This window comes from Calidris pugnax, unplaced genomic scaffold, assembly GCF_001431845.1.
Source record: "Calidris pugnax isolate Ruff unplaced genomic scaffold, ASM143184v1 scaffold244, whole genome shotgun sequence".
Classification (NCBI taxonomy): domain Eukaryota; kingdom Metazoa; phylum Chordata; class Aves; order Charadriiformes; family Scolopacidae; genus Calidris; species Calidris pugnax.
This window is the reverse complement of record NW_015091141.1, coordinates 2,467,264-2,491,660: the sequence shown is the minus strand read 5'-3', so window position 1 is coordinate 2,491,660 and position 24,397 is coordinate 2,467,264. Positions and strand designations below refer to the sequence as shown.

The 24,397-nt window shown below is 48.0% G+C and overlaps 1 protein-coding gene across 3 annotated transcripts in view; it reads right to left on the bottom strand.

Annotated features, from left to right (window-relative positions):
* The window catches only part of AAK1 (AP2 associated kinase 1), a 94,658-nt gene that overhangs the window by 50,433 nt on the left and 19,828 nt on the right, over positions 1-24,397 (bottom strand). For all 3 annotated transcript variants that reach the window (XR_001413834.1, XR_001413835.1, XM_014958790.1), the window contains exons 3-6: positions 14,302-14,420; positions 11,318-11,426; positions 7,677-7,819; positions 2,340-2,461 (exon numbers count right to left, since the gene is read on the bottom strand). Coding sequence is in view for 1 of the 3 variants with exons in the window: in XM_014958790.1 (XP_014814276.1) it covers positions 2,340-2,461; positions 7,677-7,819; positions 11,318-11,426; positions 14,302-14,420 (493 nt within the window). In the remaining 2 variants the exon portion in view is untranslated. The remainder of the gene's footprint in view (positions 1-2,339; positions 2,462-7,676; positions 7,820-11,317; positions 11,427-14,301; positions 14,421-24,397) is intronic.

Genomic DNA, 24,397 nt, shown 5'->3' with positions numbered 1-24,397 from the left:
ATTGGAAAAAGTCTTCTAACAGCAGCTACACACCTCTAACAATAAAATATTACCCACTGCAAAGTGCTCTGTGAAACCAAAGCAGTATCACAAAATGATACGGGGTTGGCAGGGACCTCTGGAGATCACCCAGTCCAACCCCCTGCCAGAGCAGGGCCACCCAGAGCAGGTCCCACAGGAACATTGCCAGGGGGGTTCTGAATGTCTCCAGAGAAGGAGACTCCACCACCTCCCTGGGCAGCCTCTTCCAGGACTGTCACCCTCACAGGAAAGAAGTTCCTCCTCATGTTTAGGTGGAACCTCCCATGTTCAAGCATGTACCTGTTCCCTCTTGTCCTGTCCCTGGGCACCACTGAAAAAAGACCGACCTCATCCTCCTGACACCCACCCTTGAAGTATTTATAGGTGTTGATCAGGTCCCCCCTCAGCCTTCTCTTCTCCAGACCAGAAAGACCCAAGTCCCTCAGTCTCTCCTCATAAGGGAGATGTTCCAGGCCCCTCAGCATCTTTGTAGCCTCTGCTGTCCCCTCTCCAGCAGTTCCCTGTCCTTCTGGATCTGGGGAGGCCAGAACTGGTCCCAGTGCTCCAGATGGGGCCTCCCCAGGGTAGAGCAGAGGGAGAGGACAACCTCCCAAGGAACCAAGATCCCTTCTAAAGCAAGCAATTTACTCACAAAACAGTACAGTCATTTTAAGAACTAGAACAGAAATAGTCAAGGATTCAGAGCAGTAACAAGGTCAGTAGTCAAATTCCCTCCACAATGTCCTCGCTGCTGGGGCTTTGGCCAATTGCATTACAAGATTTTAACCGGATACGTGGCTCCTAATAAATGGAGTTTACATCAGGACTCCTGCTCAGAGACACTGTCAACAAAGGAAAGGTTATTTCATCTCTCAAACTATAGCCAGAATCTGCCTCATCATAACAAATCACTACAAATAGAAAAACTGGAAAGTGGGGCACAGTTTAAGAGACTCTTATGATAAGATTTCTTATCAGTAGGTCTGTGGTTTCTGCTCTGGAATCTCACATGCTATTTACCCTGAGCATAAGAAAGCATTGCTAAAGGCAAAGTTTTTGTAGGCTTGTTAATAAGTGTACAAAAAGGGCATTCCAAAGGGACTGTGCACTAACAACTTCAGTCAAACAAGTCTAGGAAATCCACGCGGGCATAACTGAATCCTAACAAAAAGGAGGCATTTTGCACCCACTTCTTACATGCTGTTTTCTGACCAGAATATTGTAATAACAGAATTGGAAAGTTTGCAGAAGTGATGTTGTTAAAACTGCAGCAAGAGCAAGCACATGGAGTCTGCTCCATTCCTGATGTAGGTCCTACTGAATCGTAGAATCGTCCAGGTTGGAAGGGACCTTTAAGATCGAGTCCAACCACCAATCTAACTCTGATAAAAACCATCACTAAACCATGTCTCTAAGCACCAAGTCTGCCTGTCTTTTAAATCCCTCCAGGGATGGTGCCTCAACCACTGCCCTGGAAAGCCCACTCCAAGGCTTGATAGCCCTTCCAGTGTCAAAATTGTTCCTAATATCCAATCTGAACCTGCCCTGGCACAACTTGAGGCCATTTCCTCTTGTCCCATCACCTGTTCCTTGGGAGAAGAGACCAACCCCCCCTGGCTACACCCTCCTTTCAGGGAGTTGGAGAGAGCCAGAAGGTCTCCCCTCAGCCTCCTTTTCTCCAGGCTGAACACCCCCAGCTCCCTCAGCCTCTCCTCACAAGACTTGTGCTCCAGACCCCTCACCAGCTCCACTGCCCTTCTCTGGCCCCGCTCCAGCAGAACTGCCAGCTACATCCCTCGGTAAAAGCATTAAGGTGCACCTCGTTGCTACCACTGCAGCTGGTGATGCACAGGGCAGGAGGAGGAGCCATTAAACACCTCAAGGTCCTTACATTTTCTGTGAAGAGCTGAGAAGTTAGGGCCATGCATTCCCTTAGTCACTGCAAGGATTTATGAGAAGTGGCTCGTGGAGGACAGGGGCTTTGTCATCTGCTGTATTGCAGCGCAAAGAAACCAAAGACAGATGAGGGTCAGAGACAGTCTGATCCCATACAGAACACAGCACGTCACTACCTCAGCAAGGTGGGCAACTTCTCTGCATTAGTACACTCCCATCTTTCAGGTCCAGAGCAATTACATCAAGCTCAATTTATTGTTTCACCTTCCCCCAGGTGCTTATTTACCTCCAGCAGACACTTCTATGCAGCAGCACCCAATCTGCTGCAACAGGCCTGAGGAAAATTTAGTCCCAACACAAGAAAAAAAAATTACCCTTCAAATATGTACCGTGTCCAAGTTGAAAAGGAAAAGCACACTTACTTTTTGATCTCCTCCTCTACTGCGTTCACCCCTTCTGTCTGAGGGTTCTGGAATTTGTTAGTAGCACTTCCAAAGTCACACAGGACATAGTGGCCACGGTCGTGCAGCAGGATGTTTTCAACCTACAAGCATCACAGACAAATACAGAATCACTCAGACAAAGAAACATTCGTTTTCTTTAGATGAGCCGGGGGTTTTAGTGCCTGAAGACAGACAAGACACATCTGACATAAAAGCATAACATGACAGCAAAGAAAATAAGCATCAAAACTCTGTCATATCTCCTAAAATAGAAGTCAAATCATGGAAGTGTAGTTGTAATGCTGCAACCCTGCAACCTCCCCTTCCTCCTCCTGCCAGCACATCACCTTGCCTCTCCTGAGGCTACCTCTGGCTGTCCCTGAGCTACAAGAACTGTCCCCTGATGTCCTTAGTGCTCAACTTCCCTGAGCTGCTGTGACCCACAGTCTGGCAGCTGAATTTGGGACAGCTGATACAAGCTGCCCACAGCTTTATGAAGGGCTATAACCCCTCGCTGTCTGGTGGGGCAGAGAGGCAGCAAACTGATGCCAGCACACGTGCTTCTATACTTGATGAAATTACAATACATCTCCAGTTCCTTGCCTGCATTTTACCTGTCATTTAGAGTCTCATTCAAACAAGCCTCAGCTTATGCTCACTCTTCAATTGCCTGTTATCAGAATATTTGGGTACCCCATATTCCCTAGACAGTGGTTCTATCAGCAGAGGTTCCTCCAGGCTGCTGAGATGACAACCCCTTTCTTTCAAATATTATTTGGTAGATTGAATCAGAGAACTGAAACAAATGCCCAAACGCACACCTGGGATAGCTGAAAATAAATAAATAAAATGAGCAGAATCACTGCCTTTCCCCTAAATACTCACACTTAATCATGAATTAACAAAAATCTAGCTATGTCTACTTACAAAAGCTGTCTAAATGGTACACCACCAACATAAGATGTGGGAAAACCTGGGTTCAGTTCTTTGCTTTCACAGAGCATCCCTGTATTCCAGTTCCTCACCTGTCCAGTGACATCAACAGCATGTTCTCTCAAGGGAATGCACCCAATTTTAAATGTATTTATCTTCAATGTCAAATGCTCAGATACAGTAACAAGGCAAAACATTCTGCTCATATATTAAAAAAAAAAACACACCACATAAGCATTCGCTAACAAAACCTTTGGAAGTAGATCTCCCCATTGAGGATGATCTTTACAAGAAGGAATGAAAAAAAGGAGTCAGCATTTTAAGCATCAGAAAACACAGCCAAATTAGAGCAGCTGAGGAGGGAAATGCTGGCTTGAAACCAAGGGTTAAACACCACCCCTTCCCCCTCTGCTATCCATCTGCTTTGAATAAAGCATTGCACACAGATGTTCTCCCTCACAGATCAACACTGACAGCATTATTCCCTATTCCCTGCAAATACTCATCAAACATTTCCAGAAGAATCCTTCCTCTTTAGCTGGCTGAGCAGTCTGATGTGACTTCTCACTGAAACATTCTGCAAGTTATATTAAATCTCAGCACCAGACCGTCCAGCAACCAGGCTTGTTCAGTAACTTCCAGGAGAAAAAAAAGAAAAAACCCAACCAAACAGCAAACCAAAGTACCAGAACTACTGCTGCCGACTGCCAGGCCAGAGGACACTGTCTTAAAAAGAGTATGGAGGTGTCTTCTTCCAAGTCAAACACTGGGAACACTGAACTCCAGCCTCCAGCCCTGCTGAGAGCTTGCAGTCTCCGACATGCCCAACACTTACAGTCACATGCAGACCCCAAACAAAAACATTTAAGGGAAACTATGAGTTGCCTTAAGTTGTGTCACAGAACACAGCTAAGCTTCTCTGTTCTCCAAAACAAATGCCTTTTTCTGCTAAAAGCTTAAGTGGTAAAAACAGTGCATAGACACATATTGAGGGATAAGGAATAAGGCTTTAACTAGCAAAATCAACACACGTTATCCTCTTGTGACAGCAACAGCATCCAAGGCCGGCATTTTTAAGTTCAGGTAGTGATTTGGGAGGGACAGAGGACCAATGCACACTTTCTGCCTGCTTCCCAACGCCCCCAGAGCTCTTCAGAGACCTTTCAGCTTCCCCTCCTCCCCTGACAACATCCACCATTCACTTCAGAAAACTTGTATAGCATTTCACAGCAAAGAAATTAATGGAATGTGCCATCTAAGAGGACAAACTGATTTTGGCACAGGCATATTCTTAACATGGTGGATACAAGGGTTTAACATTAGAGGACAATTTTACGTATCACCCTCTGAACACAGAGCCATCCAAACAAATTCCAGGCAAAAGCTTGTTGCTGGCATCACAGCAAGACTTGGCATTACAGAGGGTGATGGAAGGCAGAGAGGTAACAGCAGCACATCTTATCACAGCACAGAGAAGTGCAAAGCTAGGAGGACTCCTGCTAAAATGACAGCAGAAGAAACCAAATCCTTAACGTGAGAGCACAAGCTTCTGGTTATTTCAGAAAATAGTGAAAGGGAAGGATAAAGATATCTCGATCAACAACATCCTCTGGGTTGACTGACAGTATTTTGCTGTATCCTGCTGTGTGACCGCTACAAGAAAAATGAGCTGCTCCTCTGCAAGCCAGTCCTCTGCTCCTGGGACCAGAGGGGTTCAGACTAGCAGAGGTATCACAGGTATAAGTGGGAGACCTCCGAGCCACAGAAATCAAAGTTGGCTCTAAACTGGTGCTTTGAACAACAAGAGTTATGGGATGTGAGACTAGAAAGACAAGGTCAAACATAAACCAAGTTGTGCTAACAAGTGCCACTAGGTATAGGGCAGTTGTGTAAATTGTTCTCGTCAGCCATAGACAGATTTTTCCCCTCCCTCCATCTCACTAAACCCTGCTCCTCCAGGGTCTGGCAGTTCCAGTTTCTCTGCATAGACTCCAACTTCAAAGCAGAGACTTCACAGCCAGGCTGAAAGAACAGGTAGCCATAAGAAGATTTTGCCATTTCTTCTTCACTGTTAAAAGGCCTAACCTAAAGATACAGGAAGTGGTTTTATTCCAAAGGAAACAGAACAAAAATAAACTTTTTAGGGAATGCCCTGCAGCAGCAATGGCCTACGAATCCTGAGGGTGGGGAAAATACCTGCAAGAACAAGTCAAGATAACCACACAGAGCAAGCCTCCTGCCAGCAGGTCACACCACCTCTGCAGGGCCCAAACCACACGAGGGGCTTCCTAAGTTATAGGAAAAAGCAGTATCAATACAGGCCTGGTTTGGGGCAGTCAATCAAAACACATGAAATGTCACATCACACCCTGTGCAGTCTGTTGTTCTGCTGGAAGCACATGGGGACAGACTGACACAGCTCCTGAGTGCCACCAGATCAGGAAGGAAAACCTTAATAAGCAAACTCCGAGACGACACGCTATCTTTTTCACGGTCTTTACCTGCAGTCAAATGCCCACTTTTTCCTACAGGCACGCTGCTTAAAAGGTGCTGTTGTCCCCAGCTGTTGGTCCCTTCCCACCAGTTGGGAGATTGTGTCAACAGGAGGTTGTGCTGCTTCAGGCAAAGCCTGTTGGGTTAACTCAAAAATCACACCCGCAGGCTGCCGAAGCCAATCCAGCTGCATTTGTCTGAAAGGACTTAAAAGATTATTCACACGATCCCTTCTGCTGGCAGAGGTCTCTGGGCAGGAACCTCCAGCATCAGAGCAACATCAAAGAGCTGGAAGGTAAAAAAAAAAAGCCTCCGGTCTCCATGCAGCTGTCTGCAAAGTCAACATCTGCTCACTCTTCAATAGGGTTATGTTCACCCCACCAGAACACCTACCCGATGGATGCCTTTTCTGACACTCAGAACTTGTACAAAACATTTCTGGACCTTAATCTTTCTTGGAATTGTTCTGGAATTGCAGCTCCCCCTTGGCATTTTTAAATTTGAACTCAAAGTCAAAACATATCTAAATCCTTCATTCTGTGTTAGTACTTAGATCTTCAAATGTGACCAGAGCTCCGGAGGTCATCTGGACAGAAATAATACAATATTCAACAGGGAACCATGTCTCAAAGCAGAGAAGAGCAAACTCTCTGACTTCAGGCAAAGCTTAACAACCAAGAGCCAGGCTTTGCAAACTTTATGGATCTAAGCACACAGAGCAGCCAGAGAGTCCACCCTGAGAGTCCACTTCAATTGCAGCTCCGTGTAGAGAGTAACACTAAAGATCAACTCACTAATCCAGCACAGATGTCCCAGAATTTATTCACATGCCACACAATGAATTTGTTCTTTATTAAAAACCCCAGGGATTCATCTAAAAAGGTAACAGCAGTAGTTAACATCAGTTGCAGAGGTTCCTGTTCCTAAGCCTCATCCTCTCACCCCAGTTTTCCTTGCTGCGTGATTCCCACAGACCTTTACAGCTTTAAATCCAGGCCTCAAATTTCTAAGACTCCATAAAACATGGTACAGCATCCCAAACCCATGGTACAGCCTACCAAACCCTGAGGATTATTTCCCCTGCACTACCTGGCTCTCGTTGGCACATAGGGCCAAAATTGTGTTGACTCAACTGGCTCAAAATTGTGTTGTCTCCTACAAAACAATGGCCAGTGGCACAAAGCAAACATCTGCTGAGGGCCCTGAAAACAGAACCTGACCCACAAAGCACATCTGAATTTCAAATGTACACAGGAACCTCTTTCTTGGCTGAATATATTATTCAGGCATTTTACAAGCTAGTTGAGAGGAAAGGGAACGTCTTTTCATTTGCTTGTTTGTTTATAGGCATGGGATTTTTCAAAAGCTCCCCCCATGGCCTACCTCTGCTCCCAACTAAGCACACACAGTTTTACAATGCGCTTTCATGGTCAACAGAGAGTTAGAGGCCAGTTTCAAAAGCTTCTAAAGACTCCTGCCCCAAGGCCAACATCTCTGGAAGGACCCTTTTAATGTGGATCCAGGAAACAAGTTTACAACACGCTTTTTCTGAACTACCTTAAAACATCAGTAGTGTTTCAGGTGGTAGAAAGTCACTGTGAATAATTCATCAGATACGTCCTGGCACATCTCCTGCGCAAAACGGAATTATTCACAAACATTTATGTTTTTTAAGTAGATCTGTAGATGGTAAACATATGGTAACCAGCAATGAGAGGCTCATTTCTTTTTTTATCTTCCAATAGAGAGAGGTATTTACGCCACTCTTCCTCATTACTAACAACAGAAACACAGGACCAGTACACAGAGCCTGTCTGCCGCGGCGTGGGCAGCAAACAGACACGTAGAGGAAGCCCACTCCCTGCTGTGCTACTGGAGTCCACAACTCACCTTCAAATCCCTGTGGATTATTGGTGTTTTACACTGATGCAACCTGGCTACGGCTTCGCAGGTGTCACAGAAGATCTGCAGGACCTCATTCTCCGTGAAACCCGTCTGCAGACGCTGGTTCATGAGGTTCACAACTTGACCTCCTGAGGAGAAACAGGCACCAAGAATCAGAGCAGGAACACAAGATGAGGTCTGGCCTGGTCTAAGCCGCAGTCCTACCAGACAGAACCTGCCTTCACAGAATCACAGAGTGATATAGGGCTGAAGTGGACCTCTGGAGATTACCCAGTCCAATCCCCTTCACAAAGCAGGTCCACCCAGAGCAGGTCCCACAGGAATGTGTCCAGGTCAGTTTGAATGTCTCCAGAGAAGACAACTCCACCACCGCTCTGGGCAGCCTCTTCGAGGGCGCTGGCTCTGCCACCCTCACAGTGAAGAAGTTCCTCCTCATGTTTAGGTGGAACTTCTTATGTTCAAGTGTGCACCCATTACCCCTTGTCCTGTCACTGGGCACCACTGAAAAAAAGACCAGCCCCATCCTCCTGACACCCACCCTTGAAATATTTATAAGCATTGATCGGTTCCCCCTCAGCCTTCTCTTCTCCACACTAAAAAGACCCAAGTCCCTCAGCCTCTCCTCATAAGGGAGATGCTCCAGGCCCCTCATCATCTTTGCAGCCCTTTGCTGTCCCCTCTCCAGCAGTTCCCTGTCCTTCTGGAACTGGGGAGCCCTGAACTGGTCCCAGTGCTCCAGGTGGGGCCTCCCCAGGGCAGAGGGGCAGGATAACCCCTCTCCACCTGCTGGCCATGCTCTTCCTGATGCCCCCCAGGATGCCATTGGCCTTCTTGGTCACAAGGGCCTATTGCTGCCTCATGGGCATCCTGGTATCCAGGACTCCCAGGTCTTTCTCCTCAGAGCTGCTCTCCAGCAGGTCACTCCCAGCCTGTCCTGGTGCAGGGGGTTATTCCTCCCCAGGTGCAGCACCCTACACTTGACCTTGTTGAAGTTCATCAGGTTCCTCTCTGCCCAGCTCTCCAGCCTGTCCCGATCTTGCTAGATGGTGTCACAGCCTCCTGGTGTCTCAGTCAACCCTCCCATGTTTGCCTTAGCCTGCTCCCCATCAAACTCTGGCCGCACAGCCAACGCACAGGGAGTTCACAAGTTCAAATTCAAAATTCACACCAAGCCCTCCCCAGAGGCGTTTGCAATCTGCTTATTCATTTTGTTTCGTTCTCATTTCCTCACCTAAATCCCAGGGGGGGTGTGTATCTGCCGGTAGACATTTCGTCTCAGCTTGTCTTTGAGCAACACTTCAAGAGCGGCAAGTTTGCTCCTAAGGCCCACACTCCCCTGGCCGTATCCGCACTCAAACGCAATTCTGACTGAGCTGCATCTTTTCCTTTCTTCTTCAAAATAAGACATTTTTGGCAGACTAGAGGAACAAAAGGCTGAATTTGGGGCACCCACAGTCCACAAAATAGTTTGCCATGTGTAAGCCAGAGGAGGGAGAAACAGAGACACTCAAAAAACCCATACACAACTAAGTGGCATGGCTGAAGCCAGACTGGCAAAAAAAATAAAAATCGATCTGTAAGAAGGGAAACTCCAGACAAACAAAAGCAGGTTTTCATGAATGAGTCCTGAGTTTGCCTCAGCTTTGAGGTTTTCCTGCTGTCAAGGCCTTTCCAAGACAATCCACACAGCGGTTCTTCCCCCTGTCAAAACACCCTACATGCACTGAGAGAAATCTTTCTGAACCTGTGGCAAAGGAAAACCGTGTCACTTCACAAGCATCAGAAAACTTTATTCTCGTGCTACAAAAGAAAAGTTCAGCTCAATAAGTAGTGCAGCTGTGAACATTTCACACTCAAAGCTAGTGCAGTTCTGCACACAAATACACACTGTGTCTTCGGAAAGTTTTGACACAAATGGAAAGTACCAAGGGGAAATCCAGCCCGTAACAGCAACTCCTCTGCTTTGCTCCGAGGGATGGAGACAGAGGCAGAGCACCTGGCAAAAGCAAGGCACGTGAGAAACACTACCTTACAGCTCTCCTCCCTTCAGATGGAAGGAAACACCTTAGAAAGACGGATTTTACTTCATCAGCCCAAAGCTTGGCCCAGAGGGGAGGCTCGTGCAGCGGGAGGGAGGGCTTTCTGAGTTGCTACGGTTTGCTCTTCCCTCCGCAGTGGGGTCAGCAACACAGAGTAGGGACTGACTAACACTGCCCGGCCTGTTTCTCAGAACACTCCTTGTGATACTCAGGTTTAAGCTTACAGAGAGCTTACATAATGATTCCTTCAACAAAACTACACATAGGGATCTTCCTTTTCCCAGCAACCAAACCCAGCACAAGTCAGACAAGATTCCTGCATCAACAGAGAGCAGCAAAGAGGGCACAGCACCACAGAAAGCCATACCATAAATGTTTAGCATCTTGCTACAACGCACCTGGCTCCACTTAAAAGCCCAACAGTCCCAAGAATACCTATTTCCATCAGCTGTCACCATCCGAAACAGCCACAGACTTCTGAAGTCACCTGGCCAAAACATTATTTTCGCTTAACGCTATTCCTGTGAGAGGCATTTGAGCACAGCACATGCATCATTTTCCAAACACTACATCCCAGCCACAAGAGATCAAAGGTTTGGAACAGCTGGAAAAGCCTGGAAGAACCTGTCTGGCTAGAGACAGCCAAGCAAAAAGGTCAGAGGTAAAAGGAATATTTTTTGGCTTCACATTATCCATTTCAAGCTTCTTCCAGAACAATCCTAAATCAGGCTGAAGTGGAAAAAGCTTGCAATATGACATAAAGTGAAGAAGAATTTCATTCCACACCCTGGCAGCTTTAGAAGAGCCACTTCTTGTGCGGAGCAGCCTGCAGAAAACAGCAATGTGTTGTTCTCCACAACAGAAAGGGTCTAGAACCACCATGGGCAGGGGTAAAGGTGGTACCAGTCCCATTAACAGGGTCAACATAGCCTTACATACCATCCACAGCACAGGAAGTACATGGACCTGTTGGAACAGGTCCATAGGAGGCCACAAAGATGATCCAAGGGCTGTGAGGGGGGGCTGAGAGAGTTGGGGGGGTTCAGCCTGGAGAAGAGAAGGCTCCAGGGAGACCTTCGAGCCCCTTCCAGTCCCTCAAGGGGCTCCAGGAAAGCTGGGGAGGGACTCCTGATCAGGGAGGGGAGCAACAGGACAAGGGGGAAGGGTTTAACACTGAAAGAGGGGAGATGGAGCTGAGATGTGGGGAAGAACTTGTTTGGTGTGAGGGTGGTGAGAGCCTGGCCCAGGTTGGCCAGAGAAGCTGTGGCTGCCCCATCCCTGGAGGGGTTCAAGGGCAGGTTGGAGGGGGCTTAGAGCAACCTGGGCTGGTGTTCCTGCCCAGGGCAGGGGACAGCACTGCATGCGCTTTAAAGTCTCTTCCAACCTAAACCATTCTGTGATTTTATGATCCACTTCTCCACACCTAGTTTTGGCTTTGCTTTGTTCAGAACGGTTCCTTGGTAGCCAAGAAAGCTCCAGGTGTAGGAGCAGGTTTAGTTTTTTTAAAGGAAGATATTGTGCAAGTTTCCTGTAAGCACCAAAACCAGAGAAATCCACCAAGAACCAATACGTTGAGCCCACACTCACCTCGACAGAAGTCCATTAGTATCAGCACTTCCCAGACGTCACCGCTGCTCACTGAGTTTATACTGGAATCGATGTACCCAACAATGTTTTTGTGGCCAGATAGATCCCGCTGTAAGAAAAATAAATTCAAAGCATAAACCATCCATACAGAGTAGGCAACATTTTAATCTGGTTCCTCTACACTAAACAGCTTTCCTAGTTCTTCTCCTGACTGGGCGCAAGCTTCTGTCACTTCAGATTAATCCTCACACAAAACCTGAACAAACCTGAGATCTGTCTCTACCCAATTTCCTTCCAGAAGGATTTGAGACAAACAGCAGAGAAACAGCCAACCTGATGAATTAACTTGTTCAGGGATCAGGCCAGGTTTCTGATATTGCCCTAGATGGCCCAGGTCAAGTTCCCTGGAACAGCTTCTCCTTTACGTAGAGGGGAGAAGGCAGATGGTTTGTGGTGGCCATGCACAGTACGTGTTGTGCTGAATTTCATCCTCTCCTTCCACTCTTCTGCTGACAAACAGTATCTCAAATCTTTGCATGCTCAAAAACACCCACTAAGGTAATAAAATAAATTTTAACCTTGCTTTTAGAAGTATCATAAGTAACTCGATGGATTAAAGCACAAGTTCTCATATCAATGACTTTCCATGACACATGCTAAACCTGCAGGGAAAAGTATTTTCTTTAGGACTGCAGCTTCACACACGCTCCCACGTGTGACAGCCAGTCCAGTGCCATGGTCAGTTCACGAGTAAAAGAAATCAAGATTCTGCTGTAATGTTGTAAGGTGCAAAAACTGCAGTGAAGTGTACTTCTTTATTGCACAACAGCTGGGAAAGAAGAAAGTATTCCCTTTTAGGGATATACTGGTTCTTCAAGACAAAGATTTGTGCTTCTGATAAGACTCAGTGCAGGAGCAAGTGGACCTGCTGAGTAAGAAGGAAAGTTCTCACTCTCACTTTCCAGGTCAGCCACACGTTTCAAGGAGGCACCAAAGCCACGGGGACAATGGGAAGCGCTGGCAAGTAAAGCCCAAGTAAACAAGCTTTATGAGCACAGCTAAAACCTTTGATGTAAGATCTGATCTCAGCTTTTCCCATGTAGCATTAGCTATGGTGATGACAAAGCATGCCCAAAAGCTTCGCTGCGCTATCGCACAAACTCCAGAAGTTAACTTTAAAGGTATTAACCTAATTAAAAGCTTCTTCAAAAAGCACACTCAGAATTGCTACAGGTAAGAGCTTCTCATACAAAGATCATCTACCCCACACCTGCACCTCATGTTGTAAATTAGTAGAATGAGGATTTCCTTTCTCACCTCACAGTTGCTCTAAATATTCATCAATATCTTTCAATACAACTTGAAAAGTGGCACTTTCCACCTTCACCAGGCTCCAAGCAACACTAAGCAGATCTATTTGGATTATCTCAAATATTTTTTTTTAGAGACACCAAGTTTAAAAGCGTTACTAAAAATAGCTATCCTATCACATAACTCCTTGTATCCAATATTCTAGAAAAACATCCCAGGGCTTATTATAAACACTTCCCTGTTTCAAAACCCCAGAAAGTAACTGCCCCACAAATACCATTTTTCATCTATCAACCACAGAAACACAGAGATAACCTGCACAGGCTGGAGAGCTGGGCAGAGAAAAACCTAATGAGGTTCAACAAGGGCAAGTGTAGGGTCCTGCACCTGGGGAGGAAGAACCCCAGGCACCAATACAGTTAGGGGTGGACCTGATGGAAAACAGTTCTGAGGAGAAGGATCTGGGGGTACCTCTACTATCTGGGGTAGATAACAAACTATCCATGAGCCAGCAATGGGCCCTTGTCACCAAGAGGCCAATGGAGTCCTGGGCTGCGTAGGGAAGAGTGTGGCCAGGAGGTGGAGGGAGGTCATTCTCCCCCTCTGCTCTGCACTGGGGAGGCCACAACTGGAATCCTGCATCCAGTTCTGGGCTCCCCAGTTCAAGAGAGACAGGGAACTGCTGGAGAGAGTCCAGCACAGGGCAACAGAGATGAAGAAGGGATTGGAGCATCTCCCTGGTGAGGAAAGGCTGAGAGAGCTGGGGCTCTTGAGCCTGGAGAGGAGAAGGCTGAGGGGAGAGCTTCTTCATGCTTCCAAATCTCTAAAGGGTGGGTTGAAGGAAGATGGAGCCAGACTCGTTTCAGAGGCTCCCAGTGACAGGATGAGGGGCAACGGGCACAAGTTGGAACATGGGAAGTTCCAGTCAAATATGAGGGAGAACTACTTTCTGGTGAGGGTGGCAGAGCCCTGGCAGAGGCTGCCCAGGGAGGGTGTGGAGTCCCCTTCTCTGGAGATCTTCAAGCTCTGCCTGGATGCTCCTCAGTGATGTGCTCTGGGCAGCCCTGCTTTGGCAGGGGAGTTGGACTGGATGGTCTCTAGAGGTCCCTTCCAACTCTGACAATTTTGTGATTCCATGAACCTTCATCCCAATACAAAAGATCAGAAGCTGTTGTGATACAAATTCATCTCGGCATGAAGGTCTGCCATTCATGCACTGATTTGAGTTCAGAGAAAGTTACATCAGAATCATCAGCCTTTTCTGATGGGGTCTAAAAGGCAGAAGACTTCAGCCCTGAACTGCAGATTGTTACCCCATGAAGCCAAACAACCCCAACCACGCTCACCTCTTCAGCTCTTCCTTTTCCCATTAAGTTGTGGGGTTGACATAGGAATCTTTTTCTCCTCTCATTTCCTTGAGACCCCCCTCTCTGCTTTTTCGGCCCCAGTATTTGTCTTGTCCACAGAAACCTTTTAAATTTTAAATAATTCAATAGGAGATATTCACACAGCTGCATAACTCCAGGAGTTAGGGGTTTCCAAAAGACAGACAGTTTTGCTAAGAAAACCCACAGTTCACCACATGATGCTACACAGATCCCAGGCAGTAGGTGACTGGGCTCTTGCACCATTCCACTCCCAGTCTGGGGCCCCAGTATAAAGTGGTGACTTACCATGATTTGGATTTCTCTTTTGCAGACTTGCAAGTCATACTCGTTATTGACGTACATACGCTTCAGGGCACATTTCATCCCATTGTTAGTCCTCACGAGAAACACTATCGCAAATCCACCTGCAGAAGACATAAAATCATTTTATTCGTTAAGAAATAAACTTCTTGGTCCCTGCTCCCAACCCTGTCCCTGCCTCCATCAGCCTTCAGAGCACAGTGGGAAAGGGGGGCACTCAGCAGCTCCCAACAGAGCCGTGGTGGGAGCACCCCTCACGTGTCCTTCGCTCCAGAGCTTCCAACTCTGCCTGGACAGTTATTTCTGGGAACTAAAGGGAATCCAAGGGGGCAAATCTTTACTTAGTGGAAGCAAAGTTAACATTTAACGTCTCCTCAAAATCAAGCGATTACACCGGTTACTTGCCCGGCCAGACAGCCCTTCGTTGTTCCACAAATTTCCAATATGAAGAAGAAAGCTGAAGTATGAACAGCAACGTTGCCTTGGACAGAAAGAAGAGCTACAGAACATCCACTGAATTACCAAAGGCCTAAACTTAGAAAGCTTGCCAACTTTTGAAGCATCGAAGTTACATTGCAAAGCTGATTTGTGCAAGAAGCTGCAGAAGAAACCAATCTCCCACACATGGTTTGATGTTAGTGCTTTCAAAAAAAGGACAGAAGAAGAAGGGAAAAAGCCCCAGCACAATTCACTAACAGCAATGACCACAAAGTAAAGTCAGGACTCCCAGAACATACTTTTGACTTGTTGAAGATGAAAGACTTTAATCTCTGTTAGCAATGCATCAAAATACATGGGGTTTACATTTCTAGTCCTGGTCAGAAATAGGAAGCTGTTGAGGCTGAAGGTATGTATATATATATATATGTATTTTTATATATATAGGCATCAAAGTTCAGCACCTGGCTCACAGAGATCAGGGTGTATCAGAACAGAGAGTTGCAAGCCTCCACATAGCCAAGAAGTGCTCCACGATGGTAAAAAGGGGAGTGCAATGACACTGTTGACGTCACAACAAACAGCACTACATTTGCTCTCTGCTACTTTACATTACAGCAGATCTTTCTTTTATGCTTAAGGATTTCTAAAGAATCAGCCCAATAGTAAGTTACGATTCGGTGCTGCCGAAGTCCCACGACCCCAAAAGCTGTAGTTACACACCATAAAAAGCCAGTCACATCCCAAAGAATTCTCATTGTAAAAGTCCGAGCCCTTTGGTGTATCTCATTCCTTACAGGCTGCCAGAAACCACAGGAACAAGAATACACAAATAGTTACATTTGACATGTTTGTACATAATTATTACTACTGGTTATTTGGCACCTAAATGAATTCCTCTCCATCACACAAAATGTGACAAAACAGACACATTTCGGCAAAATTTAGTGTTAAAATAGGTAGCATTTGACAACCCCAGTCTTGCAACAACTGGTGCTTAAAAGCTGTTAAGAAATCAAATCCCACAGCCAAAAGGCCCACTACAGCTTTTACTAAAACTGGGATTTATTGTTACTAAGAGAAGGCTGAAAAAGAGCAAATGACCAGACAACACATCTGTGTTCAAAGTGTAACTTTGTCAATAACACCAAGGTGTGTGGTGCAGTCCACACGGTGTAGGGAAGGGCTGCCATCCAGAGGGATGTGGACAGGCTGGAGAGGTGGCCTGTGTGAACCTCATGAAGTTCAACCAGGACAAGCACAAGGTCCTGCACCCGGGTCATGGCAATCCCAGGCACAAATCCAGGCTGGGCAGAGAATGGCTGGAGAGCAGCCCTGAGGAGAAGGACTTGGGGGAGTTGGTGGGTGAGGAGGAACCCATGGAGATGCTGGGAGTGCTGGAGCCCCTCTGCTGGGAGGGGGGGCTGAGAGAGTTGGGGGGGTTCAGCCTGGAGAAGAGAAGGCTCCGGGGAGAGCTTGGAGCCCCTTCCAGTCCCTCAAGGGGCTCCAGGAGAGATGGGGAGGGACTCTGGATGAGGGAGGGGAGCCCTAGGAGGAGGGGGAAGGGTTTGACCCTAAAAGAGGGGAGATGGAGCTGAGATGTGGGGAAGAACTTGTTTGGTGTGAGGGTGGTGAGAGCCTGGCCCAGGTTGGCCAGAGAAGCTGTGGCTGCCCCATCCCTGGAGGGGTTGAAGGGCAGGTTGGAGGGGGCTTGGAGCAACCTGGGCTGGTGGGAGGCGTCCCTGCCCAGGGCAGGGAGTGGCACTGCATGCGCTTTAAAGTCCCTTCCATCCTAAACCATTCTAACCCTCCTCATTTGTTATCAAACCACATTTATGGCACCCATTACAGCCCATCTTCCTACAGAGGGGTTACACATGCAAATAACACGCCTGTCAGCATCCGAGCTGTTCAATAAAAATCTCTCTGAGCAGGTAAATCCCTTCGTTCTACACATCATAGTTTGCCAGAGGAACTACACCCACTGGGTGCTCCAAGGAAGCGCCATTGACTTTTAGGAGCAGAGCTAATGGGCAGTAGCCTGAAAGCAGTTGCAAAAGATGCAGTAGAAAGAAAGAAAAAAAAAAGAAAATAAAGTATCAAGACTTCAATTAAAGGTCTTAAAAACTATAAACAGGCTGCAGAATAAATATTCAAATTTGGAAAACCGGGACACGGCCCCAGGATAGAGCAAGCCATTTGGATGCTGCTCACTCCTGCCAGAAAGAGTTTTAAAACCCTCCTCGTTCTGGAGGGCCTCTTTTCTTCACAGTGCTCAGACTCAGACACAAAAATAACCCGGACTCTCTCCCTTCAACTGCTTCGTGTTGAGGATCTCAAATTACAAGTCATTTTAAAGAACTCCTGAACCCACAGCGGCCGCCTCATTGTTCTACCCCGGCCACAGTTGTCTCATTTCTGGGGAACAAATCTACACATCCCGCTGTGGGATCTTTAGCCCAAAGAATGTCTGTGCTGAAAAAAAAGCAAGACAGAGCCCTACTTTCCCCACCACCCTCCTCATAACCCACAATGGAACCAGTAAGAAATAAGGGACCCATAACCAGCACCGCTTCTCCAGTCCCTATTTTCTTACCACATTGTGCTTCTTAAAGTCATAGGAAAGATCAAGTTTCAACTTAAATTTCTGTACAATATTTCCATAGACCAAATTCTAAAGAAAATGTTAAACAACAAAAATTTTATTTTATTTCATTTTTTTTTATTACCAAGTCCCAGCCATCATCCAAACTTTTTGGGAATCACAAGACTTCCCCCCCACCAACCCCAATGAGAAAATCAGAAGTGGTCCCTCAGAAGCCTCCCCTCCTCTCCAGGGGTTGTTCCCTTCCCACAGCTCCTCCTGGCAGGACACAGCAGCTCTGTTCACAGCACTGTGCTCAGCAGAAACAAACACGAGCTGAGCAGCAAAAATAGATCAATTAAAACTTTTTTTTTTTAAAAAAAAAGCAGGCCCACTAAATTCAAGGACCTTCTTCTAAGTCTCTGCTTCAGCTGAAGTGGGACTGGGACCTCTTCCGACCAACTGCTAATGCCTCATTAGCAAAGTTTTGGGCAAGGTACCTTTCCTCTCATCTGATCTTATATTAATTAACAAAGTCACTCCTTGAGCACCCTAGCTAGAATATGTACATCATGCTATTTTGCTTATAAGCAACCAGGGCCAACTGGCAAAGAAAACTACAGTCTATGCAATGGAGAACATCACTAAACCATCCCAAGAGCTCAACGGAAAGAGGAAATTTAGAAGCCAAAAAAAAAAATTAAGTCAATGCTTTCTGATACAGGACTGCAGCATCATCACAGTGAGCTGACAGAAACATGGCCCATCTTCCAAACAGAGCAGCAAGAGACAGAAACACCAGACTGAGCCACACATCCAAGGAAGAGGAAACTGCGACATCTGCAGAGTTGTCACAGGAAGATGACATCCTCATGTCCTCCTCTCTTACCTTTAACGCCTGCAAATTTCAGCTGACACCACCACACATGGCAGCTGTGCAAAACCATTTAACTTATTTTGTCTGCAAATACACCTACCAATTGGTTACTTTATTATTCAGCTCCCACTGACTGCAGACTAAAGCATGGCAATTTAGCTACGAGAGCAGCGTGCTGTCCTCCAGAGAAAACAAGAATTGATTTCATCAGGGTCCGCACAGCAACTTTGACACAGCAATCTACAATAAGCGACTTTGCCATCAGAGAAGCAAAATTTGATGATCCACATCCATTTGAGAAAGAGTTGCAAAGCTTTACTTTCTAAACAGCTAACACATCACCCGCTCCGATTGCCTCAGTTAAAACAGACCTCAATATTCCTTCCAAATCACAGTTCACTGAACCCAGGTTTTGACTCTACCCAGGATTTAGTCCAGAAAGGCACAACATAACCAAGAATGCCTACCTTCCCTCGGGCAGTCATTCCATATTTAAATCAGAATAGGTGTGAAAAATGCCACCCTAATTTGAATTTCTCTGCATTTATTACACCTTCCACTGCTAATTGGATTCAGTGCTCCCAGTTCCGCATGCAGCCAAGGGGACTGCGAAACGCTCGGTGAAACTGCGGGATGAGGGAAGCAGAAAGGGATAGACGAAGAGCACGAATCACGGAATTGTCAGGGTTGGAAGGGACCTCTAGAGACCATCCAGTCCAACTCCCCTGCCAAAGCAGGGCTGCCCAGAGCACATCACTCAGGAGCATCCAGGCAGAGCTTGAAGATCTCCAGAGAAGGGGACTCCACACCCTCCCTGGGCAGCCTCTGCCAGGGCTCTGCCACCCTCACCCCAAACAAGTTCTTCCTCACATTTGACTGGAACTGCCCATGTTCCAACTTGTGCCCGTTGCCCCTCATCCTGTCCCTGGGAACCACGGAAAAGAGTCCGGCTCCATCTTCCTTCAACCCACCCTTAGATACTTGTCAGCATTAATAAGGTCTCCCCTCAGCCTTCTCTTCTCCAGGCTCAAGAGCCCCAGCTCTCTCAGCCTTTCCTCACCAGGGAGATGCTCCAGTCCCTCCATCTTCTCTGTTGCCCTGTGCTGGACTCTCTCCAGCAGTTCCCTGTCTCTCTTGAACTGGGGAGCCCAGAACTGGATGCAGGATTCCAGTTGTGGCCTCCCCAGTGCAAAGCAGAGGGGGAGAATGACCTCCCTCCACCTCCTGGCCACACTCTTCCCTCCGCAGTCCAGGATAGAAGGACAGCAACTTCTCACCACACTCCTCATACACAACAGCTTTAGAAACACAAGATCCACGTCCACGAGCAGGACACAGGGGCCAATTGGAGAATTCACACCTACACACCGGTTCCCAAATGAAGCTGCAGGTGCTCAGGTGGGGCAGAGAAATCAGGCCATCCATGCATGGAACACATATCTACAGGAATGGGCCTTTATCACATCCATGAGCCACAGCAAACCAGAGCTACAGCTCCAGGGAACCCAGCCCATCCCAAGCTGAGGGTCTCAAAGGGCAAGGTCTGAGCCAGAGCTGTAGCTCCTTCTGCTTCATCTCATACCCAAACCACTGTGTGTCTGAAGCCCTGGGAATGGCAGTGATGCCTTCAGTGCTCTGTCCCCAGACCTAGAGAGATTTCCTTTCATGTTGGAGGAGATGATTTTGGAGCTTTGGTCCACCCTTCACCTCCAAAGTCCCTTCCAAATTTATTCCTGACTGCTCAGGAACTGCCCATCCTGCTACAAAAAGTGGCACACACTCTCCTGGAACTATTGCTTTGCAAAAAAGGTTAACAGTGAGCCCACATCATTTTAAGATACATAGTAAATTACAAGCTAATACATCTAAAACATTTTGAAGCACTTAAAATTGGCAACTGTAGCCAATACCTCACACCTGGACAAGCTGGAGAGTTGGGCAGAGAGGAACCTGATGAACTTCAACAAGGGCAAGTGTAGGTGCTGCACCTGGGGAGGAATAACCCCCTGCACCAGGACAGGCTGGGGGTGACCTGCTGGAGAGCAGCTCTGAGGAGAAAGACCTGGGAGTCCTGATGGACACCAGGATGCCCATGAGGCAGCAATGGGCCCTGGTGGACACAAAGGCCAATGGCTTCCTGGGGGGCATCAGGAAGAGTAGGACCAGCAGGTGGAGGGAGGTCAACCTGCCCCTCTGCTCTTCCCTGGGGAGGCCCCAACTGGAGCACTGGGACCAGTTCTGGGCTCCCCAGTTCCAGAGGACAGGGAACTGCTGGAGAGGGGACAGCAGAGGCTACAGAGATGATGAGGGCCTGGAGCATCTCTCTTAGGAGGAGAGGCTGAGGGACTTGGGTCTTTTTAGTCCGGAGAAGAGAAGGCTGAGGGGGGATCTGATTAATGCTTATAAATACTTCAAGGGGGGGTGTCAGGAGGATGGGGCCAGTCCAGGGACAGGACAAGAGGAAATGGGCACAAACTTGAATAGAAGAAGTTCCACTTCACCATGGGGAGGAACTTCTTTCCTGTGAGGGTGGCAGAGCCCTGGAAGAGGCTGCCCAGGGAGGTGGTGGAGTCTCCTTCTCTGGAGACATTCAAAATCCACCTGGACATGTTCCTGTGGGACCTGCTCTGCGTGGACCTGCTCTGGCAGGGGGTTGGACTGGGTGATCTCCAGAGGTCCCTTCCAACCCCATATCATTCTGTGATCCACACTATAAGAGCAGCTCCAGAAGGATCTGTGCTCCTAATGCTACCTCAAAAGCAGGTACTTCACTGGTAAGCTGCAGACAGAAAATCCAGTTCACATGTTCCAGCAAAGTCTGGGTGAGAAGAAGGGCAGAAGGACCCAAAAGATGGTTGAAATTTTCACTGAGCAGCATCAGACAGCCCAGAAGAGTGATGCTGTTCAGCACAGCCCAGGAAGGGACCAAGCTGTCAAGGACCTGAACTGCAGCCAAGAGCCTAACAGAGACTTTATATAGTGCTCTCTGTCACCTACCACACAGCATTATGCCGTAGAAGAGGGACCTGTGTGCAGAAGCTGACGGGTGGCAGCAGTGAGGATGGGTGCTGCCCAGCTCTCGCCGCCTGCCCAGTCACTGCTGTGCTCATCAGGTAAGTCCTGCTTAGACAAGTCACCAGCACTCATTTGAACTCCGATGGTTTTTCACAGCATCATCCTGAAATTAATACACTTCCTTCAGCTTGTAACTGCCTTGGAAACAGCTGGTTAACCCTTCCTCCTTGCATACTACATGTCTACAACATGATCTCCTGGGGAGCATCAAGAAGATCATGGCCAGGAGGTCAAGGGAGATCATCCTCCTCCTCCACTCTGCCCTGGGAAGGCCCCAGCTGGAGCACTGGGACCAGTTCTGGGCCCCCCAGTTCCCGAAGGACAGGGAACTGCTGGAGAGAGTTCCGCAGAGACTATGAAGATGCTGAGGGACTGGAGCATCTCTCTTATGAGGAAAGGCTGAGGGACCTGGGGCTGTTCAGCTGGAGAAGAGCAGACAGAGGGGATCTCATTGATGCTGAGCAAGAGCTAAAGGGCGGGGGGCAAGAGGATGGGGCCAGACTCTTTTCAGTGGTGCCCAGGGACAGGACAAGGGACAACAGGCATAAACTGGACATGGCACATTAGATCTCAAAATGAGGAAAAACTGCTTTACTTTGATTTTGAGGGTGCCAGAGCCCTGGAAGAGGTTGCCCAAAGAGGGTGTGGAGTCTCCTTCTCTGGAGATATTCCAAACCCACTTGGATGCATCCCGGTGTCCAACCTGTTCTGGGTGACCCTGCTCTGGCAGGGGGTTGGATGAGATGGCCTCCAGAGGTCCCTTCCAACCCCTGCCAGTCTGTGATTCTCTACACATTACTGCCCCGTCAGCCTCAAGAGCTACTTTCAACTTCCAGAACCTCAGACCTCAACCAGCTTCTCCCTCCTTAGTCCAGCCCAACCCCCAACTTTGCTAAATCTGGGTAAAGTTGAAAGGAACTAGATCAAAGACAAATTGACAGGCGATTATTACAAAGCACTGCCAGATGCACATTACAGCCCATTTACTTCTATTTTCAGCGAAAGGGAAGCAAGACAACCTTTCCAACAACCCGAAATTGCCAGCTCTAATGCACTATACCAGCCCCAATACAACGGGGAGGTGCCAGGATTTGTGTAACTCCAAGGCAGCCAAGGTCAGCTCAAGAGCCCAGGCTGCCCCAACGCAGGGAGGTGGCTGTGCCACACGTGGCCGGGGACAGTGGGTCACACACAAGGCAGAGCTTAGAGGCAAAGTAATCCAGGCACTGGGAACAGCCTCACGTCAGTGCCAGTAGAGCCTTTTTTCCAGTACACTTATGGGAAGCAAAAGGCAACAGAGCAGTCCAGGCTTCAGATGCGATAGAGCAAGTAAATCTTTGCAAGCACCAGAAGGGAGAGAAGGAAGAACTAAGGCTGAGAGGCAGCTCAGAGGACAGTTCTCCCATCATTCATAAACAGGCAGCTGTGATTTAAAGTTCTGAAGGACATTCCACTCTGTTCCTATACAAGCCAGCTGAACCTAAAATACCGCTCTCATCCTTGTAAGAGGTGATTTCTATGCTCACCCTTAAGACATATTACCGGTGTTGGATGGGGAGTGTGCAGTCAGTACTGCGACCACCATCAGCTTAGAGCCAGCAACAGCCAGAAGTCTCTTGGGAAACATCACTGTCTTCTACGCTTAGACCTGCATCTACCTCTTCAACAGCATGGGAACGTGGTTATCTTCCTACACGCTTCTGCCCAGACTGCTGGTTTTTTAGGGTAAGCTGGGAAAGAAATGGGAAGTTCCAATTATCTCCAGTCAATACAGATGCCAGAGCAATTTTCCATGCAGGTTTGTGTCCGTGTACTGGCCAGTTTCCAGCGCTGGTAGTTATATTTTCAGCCCTTCTGTAATTTCAGCAGGATGCAGAACTCTTCACGGCCAGGCAAGCTCTGCTAAAGTAGGTAAAACCAGCCACCCGAAGCTGCACGTGATCCCCTCTCTCAGCTCCTCACCAGGTAAGAAGATAGCACTCTGCTGCATTTCAGTGACTCACGTGTCTTGCCAGCCTGGAATCCTTTTGCAACCAGCAAGTCTCAGGCAGCCAACCACAAACCAGCACAAGATGCTGCTTCCAAGCAAGCTGCCCTCATTAATGCTGTTGTGGTGAGGAAGTTATAGAGAAATGAGTTGCTCCTTCCACCACCCTTTTGTGATAAGCTCTTCCAGAGCCACCTTTTGCTGGTGAACATATAAATTAGCCAGCCTCACCAAGTGCTGCTGCAGCAGATGAACACGCTGAACACTGCACCCCTTACCCCTGATGGACACAATGGCCCTTTGGCACAGCTGAGGCCCACTTTGCCCTGCTGGGATGGCACCAGTGATGGTGGGGAAACCATCAGGACCCCCTTCCTACCAACACAATCACTGTATCTTCCACACAATCAGCTGTTTGAACTGAATTTAAGTTCAGCTACACCTCTTCACCCTCCCGCATCAGAATCACAGAATGATACAGGGTTGGAAGGGACCTCTGGAGATCACCCAGTCCAACCCCCTGCAGGTCCACCCAGAGCAGGTCCCACAGGAACATGTCCAGGGGGGTTCTGAATGTCTCCAGAGAAGGAGACTCCACCACCTCCCTGGGCAGCCTCTGCCAGGGCTCTGCCACCCTCACAGCAAAGAAGTTCCTCCTCATGTTTAGGTAGAAGTTCTTCTATTCAAGTTTGTGCCCGTTCCCTCTTGTCCTGTCCCTGGGCACCACTGAAAAAAGACCAGCCCCATCCTCCTGACACCCACCCTTGAAGTATTTATAGCCGTTGATCAGATCCCCCTCAGCCTTCTCTTCTCCAGACTAAAAAGACCCAAGTCCCTCAGCCTCTCCTCATAAGAGAGATGCTCCAGTCCCTCAGTGTCTTCGTAGCCTCCGTTGGACTCTCTCCAGCAGTTCCCTGTCCTTCTGGAACTGGGGAGCCCTGAACTGGTCCCAGTGCTCCAGATGGGGCCTCCCCAGGGAAGAGCAGAGGGGCAGGTTGACCTCCCTCCACCTGCTGGTCCCACTCTTCCTGATGCCCCCCAGGAAGCCATTGGCCTTCTTGGCCACCAGGGCCCATTACTGCCTCATGGGCATCCTGGTGTCCATCAGGACTCCCAGGTC